General features: G+C 39.7%; 1 protein-coding gene and 1 pseudogene across 1 annotated transcript in view; both read right to left on the bottom strand.

Moving 5' to 3' along the window:
• LOC112411973 (DNA primase large subunit-like) overlaps window positions 1–15312 on the bottom strand; it is a 223324-nt gene that overhangs the window by 85601 nt on the left and 122411 nt on the right. The window contains exons 7-8 of the mRNA XM_024763397.1: window positions 6404–6476; window positions 3571–3756 (exon numbers count right to left, since the gene is read on the bottom strand). Of these exons, the coding sequence (XP_024619165.1) occupies window positions 3571–3756; window positions 6404–6476 (259 nt within the window). The remainder of the gene's footprint in view (window positions 1–3570; window positions 3757–6403; window positions 6477–15312) is intronic.
• LOC112412014 (40S ribosomal protein S7 pseudogene) lies at window positions 13637–14220 on the bottom strand (annotated as a pseudogene).

Here is a 15312-nt window from a genome sequence, read left to right as displayed (position 1 = left end):
AATATCCTGCACTGTCAGGAAATAAGCTATTCAACAGAAGTGAATGTGCCAAATCATTCCTGGGTTCAACATCAAGTCTTTTAATTAGAGCACTACAAAAAATATCTAAAATATCCTCCATAACCATTCTCTATAAATAGTATTTTAAGCAATCAATTTTCTACACCTCTAAAGAGTATTTTTAATGGTGTGTACCATTTAACAAGTAGGTACAATTATTAAGTTGAAGAGAATATTTTCATAAAAGGATACTAAATTACATTTCATTGGAAAAATACGTAAGAAGATATAATTGAGAAAAATATGAATGTTTATTTACAAAAACAAGACTGTAACAACAGAACACTAAACAGACAGTAAATCATAAGTGTACGTTAAAACCTTTTAGTCAAAATAATACATTTGCTGTAATCAATAATAAGCTAATGAAAATACAGACTGTTATGTATTATCTGGAAAGGTAAAAATTATTGATTTTCTTTTACAATAATTTTTCAAAAAAACTACTTTTGCATTATAAAATAAAAACCCCACTTGAAAAAAGTTTTCAAACACATAGGTTTAAAAATAACGAAATACTGATGACATTGATAGGAGGCCATCCCAGATACACACAAAAGAGGGCGGTCAGTGAACAGACGCACAAGCCAAAGGCCTGGCACCCAGATCAAGCTTTCCCATATGTCACGCTCCTCTTTTCCCCGCTTAGTTACAGCACAAACCAAGCTAAAATGCTACCTCAACTTCTCTCTCTCTTCACTTCAAAACCACAGCTCATAAATACTTATCTACTGTGACAGTTAATTTTTTGACCATCAGGGTGCCCAGAACTCCAGTCAGACGTTATTTCAAGTGTGTCTGTGAGGGTGTTTCTAGACAAGGTTAACATCTGAATTGTTGGACTGAGCAGAGCAGATGCCTCCCCCATTGAGGGCGGGGGTGTCTCATCCAATCCTCTGCCGTCCTGAATGGAACAAAAAGACCAACCCTCCTGCGACTAAGAGGTTATTTCCTCCTGCCTGAGGGCCATGAGCACAGACATGGATTTTTTCCTGCCTTCAGACTCAAACTGAAACACCGCTCTTTCTTCCTGGGTCTCCAGCCTGCTGCTCACAGAGTTTGGTGACTCAGCCTCCATAATCACACGGGCCATTCCATACAGTACATCTCTTTTTGTACACATGTACACACACACACACACACACACACACACACACACACATATTCTATTGGTTCTGTTTCTCTGCAGAACCCTAACACACCTACTACTTAATACATCAAATTCTTAATAAAAAGGTCAAAAAACATTTTCAAGTAATAACATATAATGATGTCACTGACACAGCAAAGTTCTCACATAGCTTGATGACAGTCTAATTTAAAGCCTTTCCAGTCATTTCATAGCAATGATAGCATACATCAAAACTTCAAAACCGTCTACAGTTTTTCACCAGGTAAATTGGTTCCCTGGTGAACATATACAGAGGACATCTGAATTATAATCAGATTTATGTGCTCAAGATATTGGTTGCAATAACATTTATGACAAAGTCAAATAGACACAACCAAGTGTTCAATAATAGGGGAATGATTAAGCAAATTATATCACTTTCAAATGATGTGTTGTCATGCAACTAACACAAATGATATTTTCAAAAATGATTCAACAACCTGGGAAAATGATCACAATAGAATGTCAAGTTTTTAATGGGAAAAAATAATGATATCTAGCCATCTAGACTAAAGAGAAAGGCTAAAATGTTGACAGTAATTATTTATGAATGAGACAATGATGGGAAAAGTTCTGTATTTTTCATACTTCCTATAATCAGAATATGTTACCTTTAAAATAAAATATAACATTATCCAGAATTATTTGATTTATTACTATTTAATAAACATTATCCAAAATCATGTTTAAATAAAACTCTATTCAATGATAAATTTAAGCTTCTACGGACAGTTATCAATGAAAACAGTTTTTAAAACAAATCTGTAAAAACTGCAAGAGCTTTTTATAATATATTATAAAAGAGGCTGAACTTTTTAAAAAAGTATAAAGCTAGAGACGTGTTATGGACTGAACTGTGTCCTAAACTTCATCTGTTGAGGCCCTAACTCCCAATGTGACTGTATTTGGAGATAGGGCATTTAAAGAGGTAATGAAGGTTAAATGAGGTTATAATGGTGGGACTCTAATCCGACAGGATTGGGGTCCTTCTAAGAGAAGGAAGGAAAACCAGAGAGGTGGACACACAGAGAAAAGGCCACGTGAGGACACAGCCAAGAAGGCAACTGCTGGAAGCCAGGAAAGAGGCTTCAGGAGAAACCAAAAGAAATCCTCCCACACCTGGATTGTGTACTTCCAGCCTCCAGAGCTGTGAGGACATATATTTCTGTTGTCTAAGGCACCCGGTCTGTGGTATTTTGTTATGGCAGCCCGAGCAAACTGATACAAGACATAATAAAGTGTCATTATAAAATTTACTTGGCAAATATTCTGTCCTATAGTTTACCTTTCCTAAGAAGAAACAAACAAGAAATAAACAATAAAAAATGTACTTCATCCCACAGTGCTAAGCCATAGAAGGGACGAGAAACCATAACATTATTAGCTAGTCCTACTTAAGAGAAATAAGGAATAGGAGTGGGAATCTAAGAAGTAAGAACAGATTTAAAGGCAGTTCTCAGGTTTACAGTGATAAACGTCTATCTAAAAATTCCCTGTGATGGGCTTCCCTGGTGGCACAGTGGTTGAGAATCTGCCTGCCAACGCAGGAGACGTGGGTTCAGGCCCTGGTCCAGGAGGATCCCACGTGCAGCGGAATGGCTGGGCCTGTGCGCCACAGCTGCTGAGCTTGTACTCTGGGGCCCGAGAGCCACAACTGCTGGGCCCGCATGCCACATCTACTGAGGGCTGCACGCCTAGAGCCCATGCTCCACAACGGGAGAATCCACCACCATGAGAAGCCCGCGCACCACAACGAAGAGTAGCCCCCGCTCACCGCCACTGGAGAGGGTCCATGTGCAGCAATGAAGACCCAACGCAGCCAAAAATAAATACATAAATAAATAAATTTATAAAAATAAATTAAAATTCCTTGTGAAAGATTCCACATAACACAATAGGATGCATTCTAAACTGCTTTCACTGTATTTGTTCTCAACATTTCTCGGTCCTGAAAATAACATTACATGTGCATGTATGTATATATGTCTATACATATTACATACACACACACACACACACATTCCTACAGAAATACAACTCAGGCGCAATTTCAGTTATAACAACTACTGGCAGTTTACCTACCAAGAAGACGACTCTTCATTCAAGCATTATTTTACATCTTACATTGCTGTTCCGATCTTACCCTTTAAACTGAATCCACTTTCCCAATCTTTTGTTGAGCAACTACTAGATTAATACGTGAGTTTCTTTTACCTAAATGAAACTGTAGACACACTTACAGAATTTTCAACTACATTTTGGGGCATATTCAAAAAACAAACCTTTTAGTCTTCAGACAAATTAGAATTTCAGTTTCTGCTCTGATTTTTCAAAATTACCTTGTCTGGATCCATTTTTCCTCTGATAAATTCCTGCTTCCAGAACTGCAATGCCTGTTCCAAGGTTAGGCCAATGCCCTTCAGGAAGAGGCCGTACTGCATGCGGCCCCCATGACGAAGATGGTGATTTTCCCGCAGGGCTTTATGTAGCTGACGCATGCAAGGTGGGAAGGATTTGGTAGAAAGCTACAAGAAAAAAGAGTGTTTTGTTATTTATCAGGTCCCCCACAATATTTGTTGCAAAAATCAATCTAATTTGCAAATCGTAAATTCAGTTTAATTGGAATAAAATCAAAAAACCGTAAGGAAGTTATTACTGTCTCACTGTGATTACAGATTCCTTTTCTTATTAATATTTTAATATTGATTACATGTCAAAATGATAATATTTTAGATATACTGCATTGAATAAAACATATTATTAAAATTTATTTCACCTATTTCTTTTCTTTTTATAATTTTTAATTAAACGTTTTCTTTTCAGATAACTGTAGATTCCTATGCAGTTGTAAGAAATAATACAAAGAGATGTCATGTACCTGGTATCCCCCAAAGGTAATATCCTGCAAATCTGTAGTATATTATCACAACCAAGATACTGACACTGATATACGCTAGTCTTAAGATTTTCTCAGTTACACTCACGTGTTCATATCTGTGTACATGTGTATATAATTTTATGTAATTTTTTCACATGTGTAGGTTCATGTATCCCCCACCACAAGGATCCCTCATGTTTCCATTTTATAACCCCCATCTTCTGTACCCTCCCCCCGCCATTCCCTAACCCTTGGCAACCACTAATTGTTCTCCGTCTCCATAATTTTGTCATTTCAAGAGTGTTAGACAAATAGAATCATATAGTTTAACGTTTTGAGAGTGGCGTTTTACTCAGCATTCCCACAAAATTCATCTAAGTTGTTGCAGGTATCAATAGCTCATTTTGTTTAACTGCTGAGCAATAGTCCATGGTGTGGACATAACACCATTTGTCTAACCATTCACTCGTTGAAGGATATTTGGGTTGTATCTAGTTTGGGGCTATTTCAAACAAATGAGTGTACAGGTTTTCATGTAAACCTAAGATTTCATTTTCCTGGGATAAATGTTCAAAAGCACAATTGGTGAATCACAGATGAACTTTTAAAATAACCCCAATACAAAGTAAAACATAAAAATAAGAGAAATGGTTCTCAAAATGTGAATTCAAATAAATGTATTAAAGAAATTAACAATTAAAAGAAAACCTTTTTTGGACTTCCCTGGTGGCGCAGTGGTTAAGAATCCACCTGCCAATGCAGGGGATATGGTTCAAGCCCTGGTCCGGGAAGATCCCACATGCCACAGAGCAACTAAGCCAATGCGCCACAACTAATGAGCCTGCGCTCTAGAGCCCGCGAGCCACATCTGCTGAGCCCGCATGCCACAACTATTGAGTCCGCAAGCCTAGAGCCTGTGCTCCGCAACAAGAGAAGCCACCACAATGAGAAGCCCGCGCACCACAACAGAGTAGCCCCTGCTCACCGCAGCAACTAACCCCAATGCAGCCATACATACATACATACATACATACATACATTTATTTATTTGTTTATTTAAAAGGAAACCTTTTTCATCTATGGTCTCAACTGCGTTCTCCCTGACCTCCTCAAGCATCCTCCTGAGACTTAACTCCCACCTCTCACGGGCTCCTCAGCAGGTTCAACTTTGCCCGTGAGCAGGGGCAGGTCTCACTTTGCTCCCTTGACTAACCAGGCAGCCTCTTCATCTTTCACAGTAACCACTTCTACTTGATTATAATTTTTCATAGGAAGATGACCTATTTATTCCAGACTCCAAAAGCTCAGGGTCTCCCCCTACTCACCATCATAACTCTTGTTTCCAAGCATTAAAACCTCACCTGTGTATTTTTAATTTATTTTAAGTAATTTGGTAATTGTCTAAACAAAGATTAATTATGGCTGACTCAGTTTCCCTTTTTTGGGTAATGCAGAAATTCTACAATGTCTTAAAGAGAAATTCTATAAAGTAAAAGTATGGTAACGTGTGCACACTTTCATTCTCCTATGGAGCCACAAAGTGAAGCTGAAATGAGCTGCCTACTAATCTAGTGGCAACACAAGATGGGAGCCTACCCTTAGTGTCATGGAATACATTTTGTATCCTCCTCAAATTTACATGCCAAGTCCTAAACCCACGACCTCAGAATATGGCTGTATTTAGAGCTGGGACCTGTAAGGAGGTAATCAAGGTTAAATGAGCTCATGGGAGTGGGGCCCTGGTCCAAGGTGACTGGGGTCCTTCTAAGCAGAGGAAGAGACATGGGGATGAGCAGCCACCTAGAAGCCAAGGAGAGAAGTCTCAGGAGAAACCAAACTTGCTGATACCTTCATCATGGAATGCTCACCTCCAGAACTGTGAGAAAATAAGCTTCTGTTGTTTAAGGCACCCAGACTGTGGTATTTTGTTACAACAGCCCTAGCAAATGGATATACTTAGTATTTTACATTTCTCCTTTACTATATGTATATGGTATTTAAATACAAACAATAAACACTATTTAGTTGTCATCACTTAAAAAGAATTCCCCCTTTGGAAAACTGATTAAATTCTGTTTTTATCAGACTACAAATAATTTTCTGACTTTTTGGTTTTCCTATGATGGAAAAAAAAAATCATATGTATAGCACATGGGATTTCTTTAAAAAATGATTGGCAACCAATGAAACAACATTCCCTCCCATCTCCCCACCCACAAAATAATCTTTGGTTGAAGAAAATCTGTGCTTCCTCCACTGACAAAGGTTTAAGTTTAAAAGGATGAGATGCTTACCGAATCGATCTGATCTAAAGAAACCTTCCCAACATTTCCCTGTGTACTGTAGTCTTGACCAGTGTACGAATGACTAAAAATAAAAAGAACAAAATATTAAAATAGGATTTGTAAAACATATTTTGATCACTTCAAAGGAAATCTTTAAAATTCTGATACAAAGTCACAAAGATATTTTACACATACCTTAGGAAAAACATAGCCAAGTGTTTTAAAGGTATTTAATAGAATACATTTAAGTAACTTTCCCAAAATTAATACAGAAATGCAGTGCTCATCTGGATCTCCCGATTCCTAATCTAGGGTGCCATTTCCATTTCCTGGAAGCAATATGCAAGTTGTTGTTAAAGTTAACACCTCTCCCACACTGACCCCTTATAAAACAGCATGGCAGCAGAGCTAGGAATAAATGGGAGCTTACGTCCAGAGTCATCACTCAGTAGGCCAATTGAGTGAGTCACCTAGACTCTCCACACCCCAGGATCCCTGTCCATCAAATGGAGATGACAGTGCCTGCCCTGCAGTGTTGACAGGAGGTCAGAATTGAAATACCTTTTGTTAAAGGACTGGACATACAGTAATCACTATTCATTAAAATAAGTAACACGTGAACAGCACTTTACATGTACAAAGAGTCCTTATCTATATTCTCTAATTATATCCTCACAACACCCCCAACAGAGCAGGTTTATTTTACATTTGAGAAGTGAGGAACTTGTTAGATGAGACAGCAAGTCAGCAGTGCAGCAGGAACTCAAACTTTTTGACTCCCAACCTCCTGTTTCTTCACTATACCATGCCATTCTCTTCCCTGTGATACATTTTCCTCTTGTATTATTTAGAAATTAGGAAATATAACATGGCACATACTACCTAAAGCCCTCCACCTGTGTACATTATCATCTCCTTGACACAACTCCACACCCGTAGCTCCATCAACAATGACTCAGATGCAGACATTCAGGGATCACGCGGCGAAGAACTGGGGCAAGGTTACATAGAAAACCATAGTCAAACTGTGGTTTATGCAGACTCCACAACTAAAGGGAAGTTCTGGAGTAAAATATCATTACAATAACAAGGGATTCCGGATGCTCTACTTTCTTCCTGCTCAGCACTATAGCTTCTTGCTGCTGGATAACATACACCCTCAAGATGCTCTGTAGAAAGGCTGTTGTTCCTACAATCAATCAGGTTATTGATTAAACAATGGGTACGGATTATGAAGCAAAACTACTGGATATCTCGGGACGTTGCAGCCACTGGCAAGGAGACTGTCACAAGTGTAGATGTCCCCTTCCGACAGTCCTCCCTCCAAGGGCTAAGAATGGCCTGAGAATCACTCTGAGAGCAGGACAAGCAGAATGCCAGAGAGTGACACAGAATGATCCTGCACCTAAAACACATCTTTTTGCCTTTGGTATTATTTCTCCCTCCAGTAACAAATTTCTGACAGCATATCACTGGACTCTATCCATTCCCTTTATCATAGTAGTGCCATGCCACACAAAACTCATGCTAAGTTAAATCAACAGCTGCCATTTAATTTTAATATTTTACATTTTAATATAGAACACAACCAGAGAATTGTTTCAGTGAAATCCCCTCAAATAAAAACATATTTCACTTTCCAATATGTCTTACACACAAGGCAGTGAAAACAGCATAAGCTACGAGTATGAAGACTTGCTTTTGTTTTTGTTCTTTAAATCATTGGTTTGGCAAACTGGTAATCTGCACTATTCTCATTTATAAAATGGTATTAATAAGGCCAGGCCTGCCTAACTAACAGAAATCCTAGGGAGATCAAATGAACTAATAAATTCAAAGTGCTAATTAAAATCAGTAAAGCATATTCCAGTACACAGAGCAACTGCAGTCTTGACCAGTAAGTACAGAGGAACACAAAACAAAACAAGATGAAACAGAATGGGAAGGGAGGCAGCATGATCCTGTAGAGGAGTCATCCCCCAGTTGGGAGATGCTAGCCCACTCCATTGACTCCTGTAAGCTTTAGGCTATAAATTGATCACAATCATCTAACAGGACCGTTCAGCTCAAATAGATGAACAAATACAAAAGTCCTGTACAAATGGTAAAATGATGTACAAACATGATTATAGTCACTGAGTAGTTTTCTCAGCCCAGATTAATGCAGTATACAAAGTACAAAGAGAAGATGTATAAAGAGGACACATATGTTTGCCTGAATGCCAGTATAAAATGCTTGTTCCTCAAAGTTTTAATAGAATATGCAAAGGGACCAAATTCCAAGAAAAAAAAGTAAGAAAGAGAATGGTAGCAATGATAAATGCAAAGAATTTACTGGGTATAAATAACTACAGAGAGAATACAAGGAAACTGTCAGACATCATACTTCTAAAAATATTATAAATAGACAAGAAGATGGTCACCAGCCAACCCAGTAAGGGCAAGTGTGGAACCCTGGAAGAAAAGTGACAGAAATGAAGAATTGAAGCATAAGAATTGGGAATGAGATTCCTCTTCCACTCATTCAGAATCAGAAAGGATAATATATATATTGGTTAAAGGAGTTGTTACATCACAGCTATTTAATACATACTTGAACAGTTATGGATAGATGAAGCCAAGGGGGAGGATTTTCAGCTATAAGAAAGGCAAATCATGAGAAGCAGTGTATCCAATGATCTGCAGGCAGAAAGAACCATAAAAAGATTTTGGACAAGAATTCACATAATCAGGTTTATACTCAAGAAAGAAAGCAGTGTAGAGAAATTATTAGAAAGGGAGGGATTGGGAAATGGAAAACCAGTTGGAAGAATATTGCAACATTCCGGGCAAGAGAAGTTTTCGTAAAGACCTTCAGTAAAGTAATGGCAATAGATGGAGAAAGGAAGGCAATCAAGGTAAAAGAAAAAGGAACAAATAGTGCTGCCATAAAAGAATAAAAATCCTTGGGGCTTCCCTGATGGCGCAGTGGTTAAGAATCTGCCTGCCAACGCAGGGGACATGGGTTTGAGCCCTGGTCTGGGAAGATCCCACATGCCACAGAGCAACTAAGCCCGTGTGCCCCAACTACTAAGCTTGGGTTCTAGAGCCTGCGAGCCACAGCTACTGCAGCCCGCGCACCTAGAGCCCGTGCTCCACAACAAGAGAATACACCACAATGAGAAGCCCGTGCACCGCAACAAAGAGTAGCCCCCGCTCACCGCAACTAGAGAAAGCCTGGGGAAAGCAACGAAGACCCAACGCAGCCAAACATAAATAAATAAATTTATTTTTTAAAAAAATCCTTAATAACAATTCACATTAGCTTATGAGACTGGACTTTTGGCTTTTACTTGGAAGTGCACAGGGATGTTACGAGATGAAACTCCTAACAGCCCCCAGGACAGGTAAGGCACCTTCTACCACCCTCAGAGCCTGGTGGCAGCTTCATATCACACAGCTTCCAAATGAATGCAGCTGCTACACTAATGAGCAAAAACATACATAATGAACTGTCAAAATATAGTCTTAGTTTCATGATTTTAAAAACTTGGTTAACTTTATGAACAAACATTTCTTAATCATGGTACTAGGGAAACAGAAAAAGTAATAAAAACTTTTTATAACTTTTTTTAATTTAAAAAAAAATTTTACTGTAATTTTTAACAGTAAAAACAATTTCTAATTGGTTCGATATACACACACACAAACCCAGCAGAAAATACTATTTTCAGTTCATTTTAAATACTCACAGCTTTAAGAAACACTCGCTGTCACTGATGTACAGTTTTAACAAAGGGGATTTAGTCAGCATAAAAGCTTTCCTGCATCTAACCTTCCACAAGAGAATAAATTGAGAGGTAACACAAATGTCATTTGTTTCAACACAGTGGACCAAAAAACATTTTAATGGGCCACAAAAATCAAATTATGTCACTAATCACTATCCTGCCAAATATAAAGAGTAAGTTTTTTTTTTTTTTTTTTTTTTGCGATACGTGGGCCTCTCACTGTTGTGGCCTCTCCTGTTGCGGAGCACAGGCTCCGGACACGCAGGCTCAGCGGCCATGGCTCACGGGCCCAGCCGCTCCGCGGCATGTGGGATCTTCCCAGACTGGGGCATGAACTCGTGTCCCCTGCATCGGCAGGCGGACTCGCAACCACTGCGCCACCAGGGAAGCCCATGTTCTTTTTGTTTTTTATAACATCTTTATTGGAGTATAATTGCTTTACAATGGTAAAGAGGAAGTTTTGATTAATCAGAGAATCTTAAAAAGTCAAGATCTGATTTAATTCTCAGTTTAGCCACTAATTTGCCACAAGTAAAAAAGAAAAAGCAGGGCTTCCCTGGTGGCGCAGAGGTTGAGAGTCCGCCTGCCGATGCAGGGGACACGGGTTCGTGCCCCGGTCCGGGAAGATCCCACATGCCGCGGAGCGGCTAGGCCCGTGAGCCATGGCCGCTGAGTTTGCGTGGCCGGTGCAACGCGAGACGCCACAACAGTGAGAGGCCCGCGTACCGCAAAAAAACAAACAAACAAACAAAAAAAAGCATAAGTCAAACTATGCATTAATTATTCATCCATAAATGTAGACAGTAAGGGATTAGGAGCTATAGTGATTTATTTCCATCCTGTATGCTAATTTATCTTCTATTTGCTAGAGTATCAGGTGAAAGGCACTGAAGGTAAAATGGTATCATTTTTCTCAAGTCACCAAAAAGCCAGAAAAGTGGTGAAAACAATAAAGATGTGGGTCCATGAATACTGAGTTATATTAGAACACTGTCTGTGGTGAAAGGCGACAGTGTGTGTTTGCTAAAATGTAGCAATTACACAGCACTGCACAAGCAACACAAACACCTTCACTCCCCAAACAGAACTAGAGAAATGCAGAAAACCCAGGACAAACCTTACTTTTTAAAATACCAATTAGATTGTCAGGCTCTCTATAAGAGACTTTTTCTACATCCCAGTTGTTGTCCTTTTCTAATTACCTTTTTAAAAAAAGCTTTCAAGGGTCTCTGTACAGCTCCTCAATCCCTCATCAAGCACTTCTGTGACCAAGGAAGAGTCACAAAGTCGTGACGGACCCAAAGATGACCCAAACAGTACGACGTGATGAGGTGATGAGAGCCCCAACAAGGCCGCAGAGAACAGGCCCTTCTCAGAGCACGGGGAGGAGGACAAACCACATGCAGCCCCGAAAGGGCACCTCAGAGAGAGCTGCCCAGGGACAGCATCCAGGATTCTGAGTGTCGTGAGAACACTGCTGAGATGACTGAGCACAGTGCCCAAGCTGAGCAGACGCCTGCCAAGTCAGCGGGACCAGCTCAAGGCCGAAGGAGAGGAGGTTGACCATCAGGGAGAAGGCGGGCCTGGGCAGCAGAGGGGAAGAGCAGGAGACCACAGTCAAGGAATAACTGAAAAGTCACAGGCCTGGTTGTTTTAGTGTTTTTACCATTCATAGTTGAACAACTTTATATGTATTAAAACATTTTTAAATTTTGATCCGGTTCAGAAAAGTATATGACATGAGTTTATTAGGGTTGTTGGAGGGTTGTTAAAAGCATGTGATAAGGAGGTGACATTTGGGGATAATAAAAAAGTCTGTTTTTCTCAACATCTAGAGGGTTAGCGCATATCAGATGGACAGGCAGAAAGACACAAGCAAAGCCAAGGAAATTTCACAGTTTATAGACGAAGATGTTGGGTTAGGTGGCAAAAGAGGTAAGCAGAGGCAAGGGGAAAAAAGAGCTGAAACTGGGCAGGTAGGTCCTGAAACGCAGGTCTCTGAACAAAAACCGTTAAAATAAAGAGCCAATTCTACTTCCTTTTGCAATAACATAGTGCTAAATCATGACTTTAATAAAAACTTGAGGTTTTGTCAAGTTTAAAACCTTTAAAAACCTAAACCTGTGCATAATAGTATTTTCTAAGAAAACTGAATTTTGCAAACACAGAAGTAATTCAGTGTTTGTCCTTGGTTATTTTGTTCTGTTTTGTTTTGAGGTGATGGTCCTAAGTTATCCAATCTACTATAAGAGAACTAATGGTACACAAAATATATAAAAACATCTTCCTACTGTTGCATTTGTTCAGTAAGCCTACATGCAACTTAATTAAAACTCAGTCACATCTGAGGAACTTTTTCCTCCCACATTGTCTTGCTCATTAAACAGTAAGATGTAAGCAGAGTTAGTTTTCCAGTAAGGCTAAAAATCACAGTAGACAGAAAATTGTAAAACCAACAGTTTCAACAAATTAAGAGTTGAAAGGAGAAGAGACTTTCAAAATATCCATAACTCATATTTACATAACCATATTTGACATGATACTATTTTCAATCCAATTAAACAATTCAATAGGGGGTGGGAGGAGTGCTGAGGCATAACAGAGACAGGAAGGCACAGTCAGTCACAGCCACACAGAACCAGTTCGCCCAAACACTACCACACAAACATCAAATCTACACAATAGAAATGCAGTGGATATATAAAGAAGTAAATCAGAAACACACACATCTGCACACATCTGATCTGTGAAAGGTAGACCCATGCCTGGTCTTTGTAGAAACAACAGAAATATAAGTCTTGGTCAATACACCACCAATGTCAACACGAGCACTTAGATTTCAACAGGGAGTTGCTTTTGAGCGCTGAAAATAAGAGGCGAAAACAAAAAGAAATTATATGAAAGTGGATTTGTGGGTCTCATGACAAGATTAGCTGGTTAAGGAAAAAAACCTTTCCTGCTGTGGCCCTGATCTCAGCACATGACGGCCCATCACAACTCTGCTCGAGTGGCCTTCACAAGTCCCACCACTGAGACACAAATGCCACAGGACACAGCTGGCAAAACGGGTGACACCTCTCCAATCATTTTCCCGTTTTCCGATTAGTGATGCAACTTAAGGGAGGGAATAAGGAGTAGTGGAATAGTTGCAACATTTTAGGATTTAGCTGCAATTCTGCCTCATTTGCATAATTTTTCCAAGTCCAATCTGCCCAAAGCAATCAGGGAGTACAGCAGAGTAAGGGAGTGAGCCAAGCAGACTGACGAGGAGCACAGGTATCAGACTCACTGCGTGACTTTGCTTTCAGTTTCCTCACTGGGAAACAGGGATCTCAAAAGGGGTCACGAAAGTACCCCCTCCGAGGACTGCCGTGAGGATCAAATGAGATGTCTATAAGAGTTTACCACACGATTTTTCACTCAAATTGTCTTTTTTTTAATTGTGAATAATATTTTATTTAGTCATTTTTGTTTACAATTGAAACTCTGGGAATTCAAAATTAATATCCTTGCCCGTGAGCTTCTTACAGACACCAGAAAATGTTCCAACCTTGTGTTCCACATTGTTCTGCTGTGCTTTATCCAAATGAACCTTTATGAGTTGGCTGCCAACCAGCTTCACGCAGATTCTCTTGCCCACAATCTCACTTGGGAAAACCAAGTCCTCCAGGATGGCACCGTGCACTCCTGTCAGAGTGCAGCTCCTGGGATGCTTTTGCTTATTTTTTGTACGGCTTTTGCAAGTTGGCTTAGGCAGAATTCTCCTCTGCATGATAAAGACAAGGTGCTTCCCGCTGAACTTCTTCTCCAACTCACACACTAGCGGACCTGGATTTTTCTGGAAAGATTTCAGTTGAGGAATGGGAACAAGATTATGATAGCTTTCCGACCACCACCAACTTCAATTTCCTCAGTGGTCATGATGTTCAACTCCCGCAGCTGGGCCTTGAGGTACAAGTTCATCTCCAGCTTCAGAAGGACCTGGGAGATGCCCAACTCAAACTCATCTGGCTTCGCACCACTGGGCTTGGCAATCTTCACGCTGGAACTAAACATGGCCTGGATCTTGCCAATGCGGCCAATACTTCACTCAAATTGTAATCATCATTATCATCCAGGCCTCAATTTGTTACATGTGGACGTTTTGATTGTTGTTTCTCTCTACTCTTTAACATTCACCACTTTCTTCCCTTGAATATCAGGAAAAAAATGTATTTCTTTCCTATCTTCTTTATACTATCACATAAAATATTTAATCTTAAAGTAGAATTTAGATGTCCTTGAAAAACCTGATGATCTGGAAGGTTTTATCTATAGCTACAGTCTTAGAAAGTTTCCACAGTGCAAAACTTCAAACTCAAACACTGCAGGTTTCAATGGAACCCAGCTTTGCAGAGCTGCATATCCAATATGGTAGCCACCTGCCAACTGTGACTAAGCTGCACTTAGTCAGAATTAAGTGCAGCTTAGTCAGAATTAAGAAGTTCCATAAGTGTAAAATTTGCACTGGATTTCAAAGACTTGGTATGAAAAACTAATGTAAAACATTTCATTAATAAATTTTCCTATCGATTACATGTTGAAATGATATTCTGGATATGAGTTAAATAAGATAATACTAAAATTAATGTCACTGAAGTAATTTAAAATTACACATGTGGCTCGTATTTGTGGTGCTCATATACTTCTGGACAGCACTGTCATAGAGTGAGGACAGTGACACGAAGCAATCAAGTGCTTCCCCTGAGGACTAGGTCCACATGCAGAAATGCCAATTGACCTACCCTGACTTCTATTTGCCAAGTGAAGATCAGACTCTGCTGGTCATAAGTGGAATACAAGCTGTAATTGGGCCACTAAAGGAATGCCTCAAGTCAACTGTAAATATGCTTGTTTTCATAACACTGTGCTTGGGAATCAAGGTTCCAAACTTGAGCCACACCCTCCCATTTCTACTATCAGGGAAGCAATCGTGAATTCTGATTAGCTTGGAGGTAACTGGAATCACTGCGGGGGAGGGTGTGTGTATGTGTGACACATTTTTGTCTGGGGGTCTTTGGGGCTGCGTGACTCACCTCAACACTTAATCACAACAATCCATTCTCCTCTCATCTGTAAGAAGCTGTGCTGGGGGCCGGGGATGGGGGT

The sequence above is a fragment of the Neophocaena asiaeorientalis genome, unplaced genomic scaffold (genome assembly GCF_003031525.2).
Source record: "Neophocaena asiaeorientalis asiaeorientalis breed wild unplaced genomic scaffold, Neophocaena_asiaeorientalis_V1.1 scaffold906, whole genome shotgun sequence".
NCBI lineage: Eukaryota > Metazoa > Chordata > Mammalia > Artiodactyla > Phocoenidae > Neophocaena > Neophocaena asiaeorientalis.
This window is presented reverse-complemented; position numbering and strand designations above follow the sequence as displayed.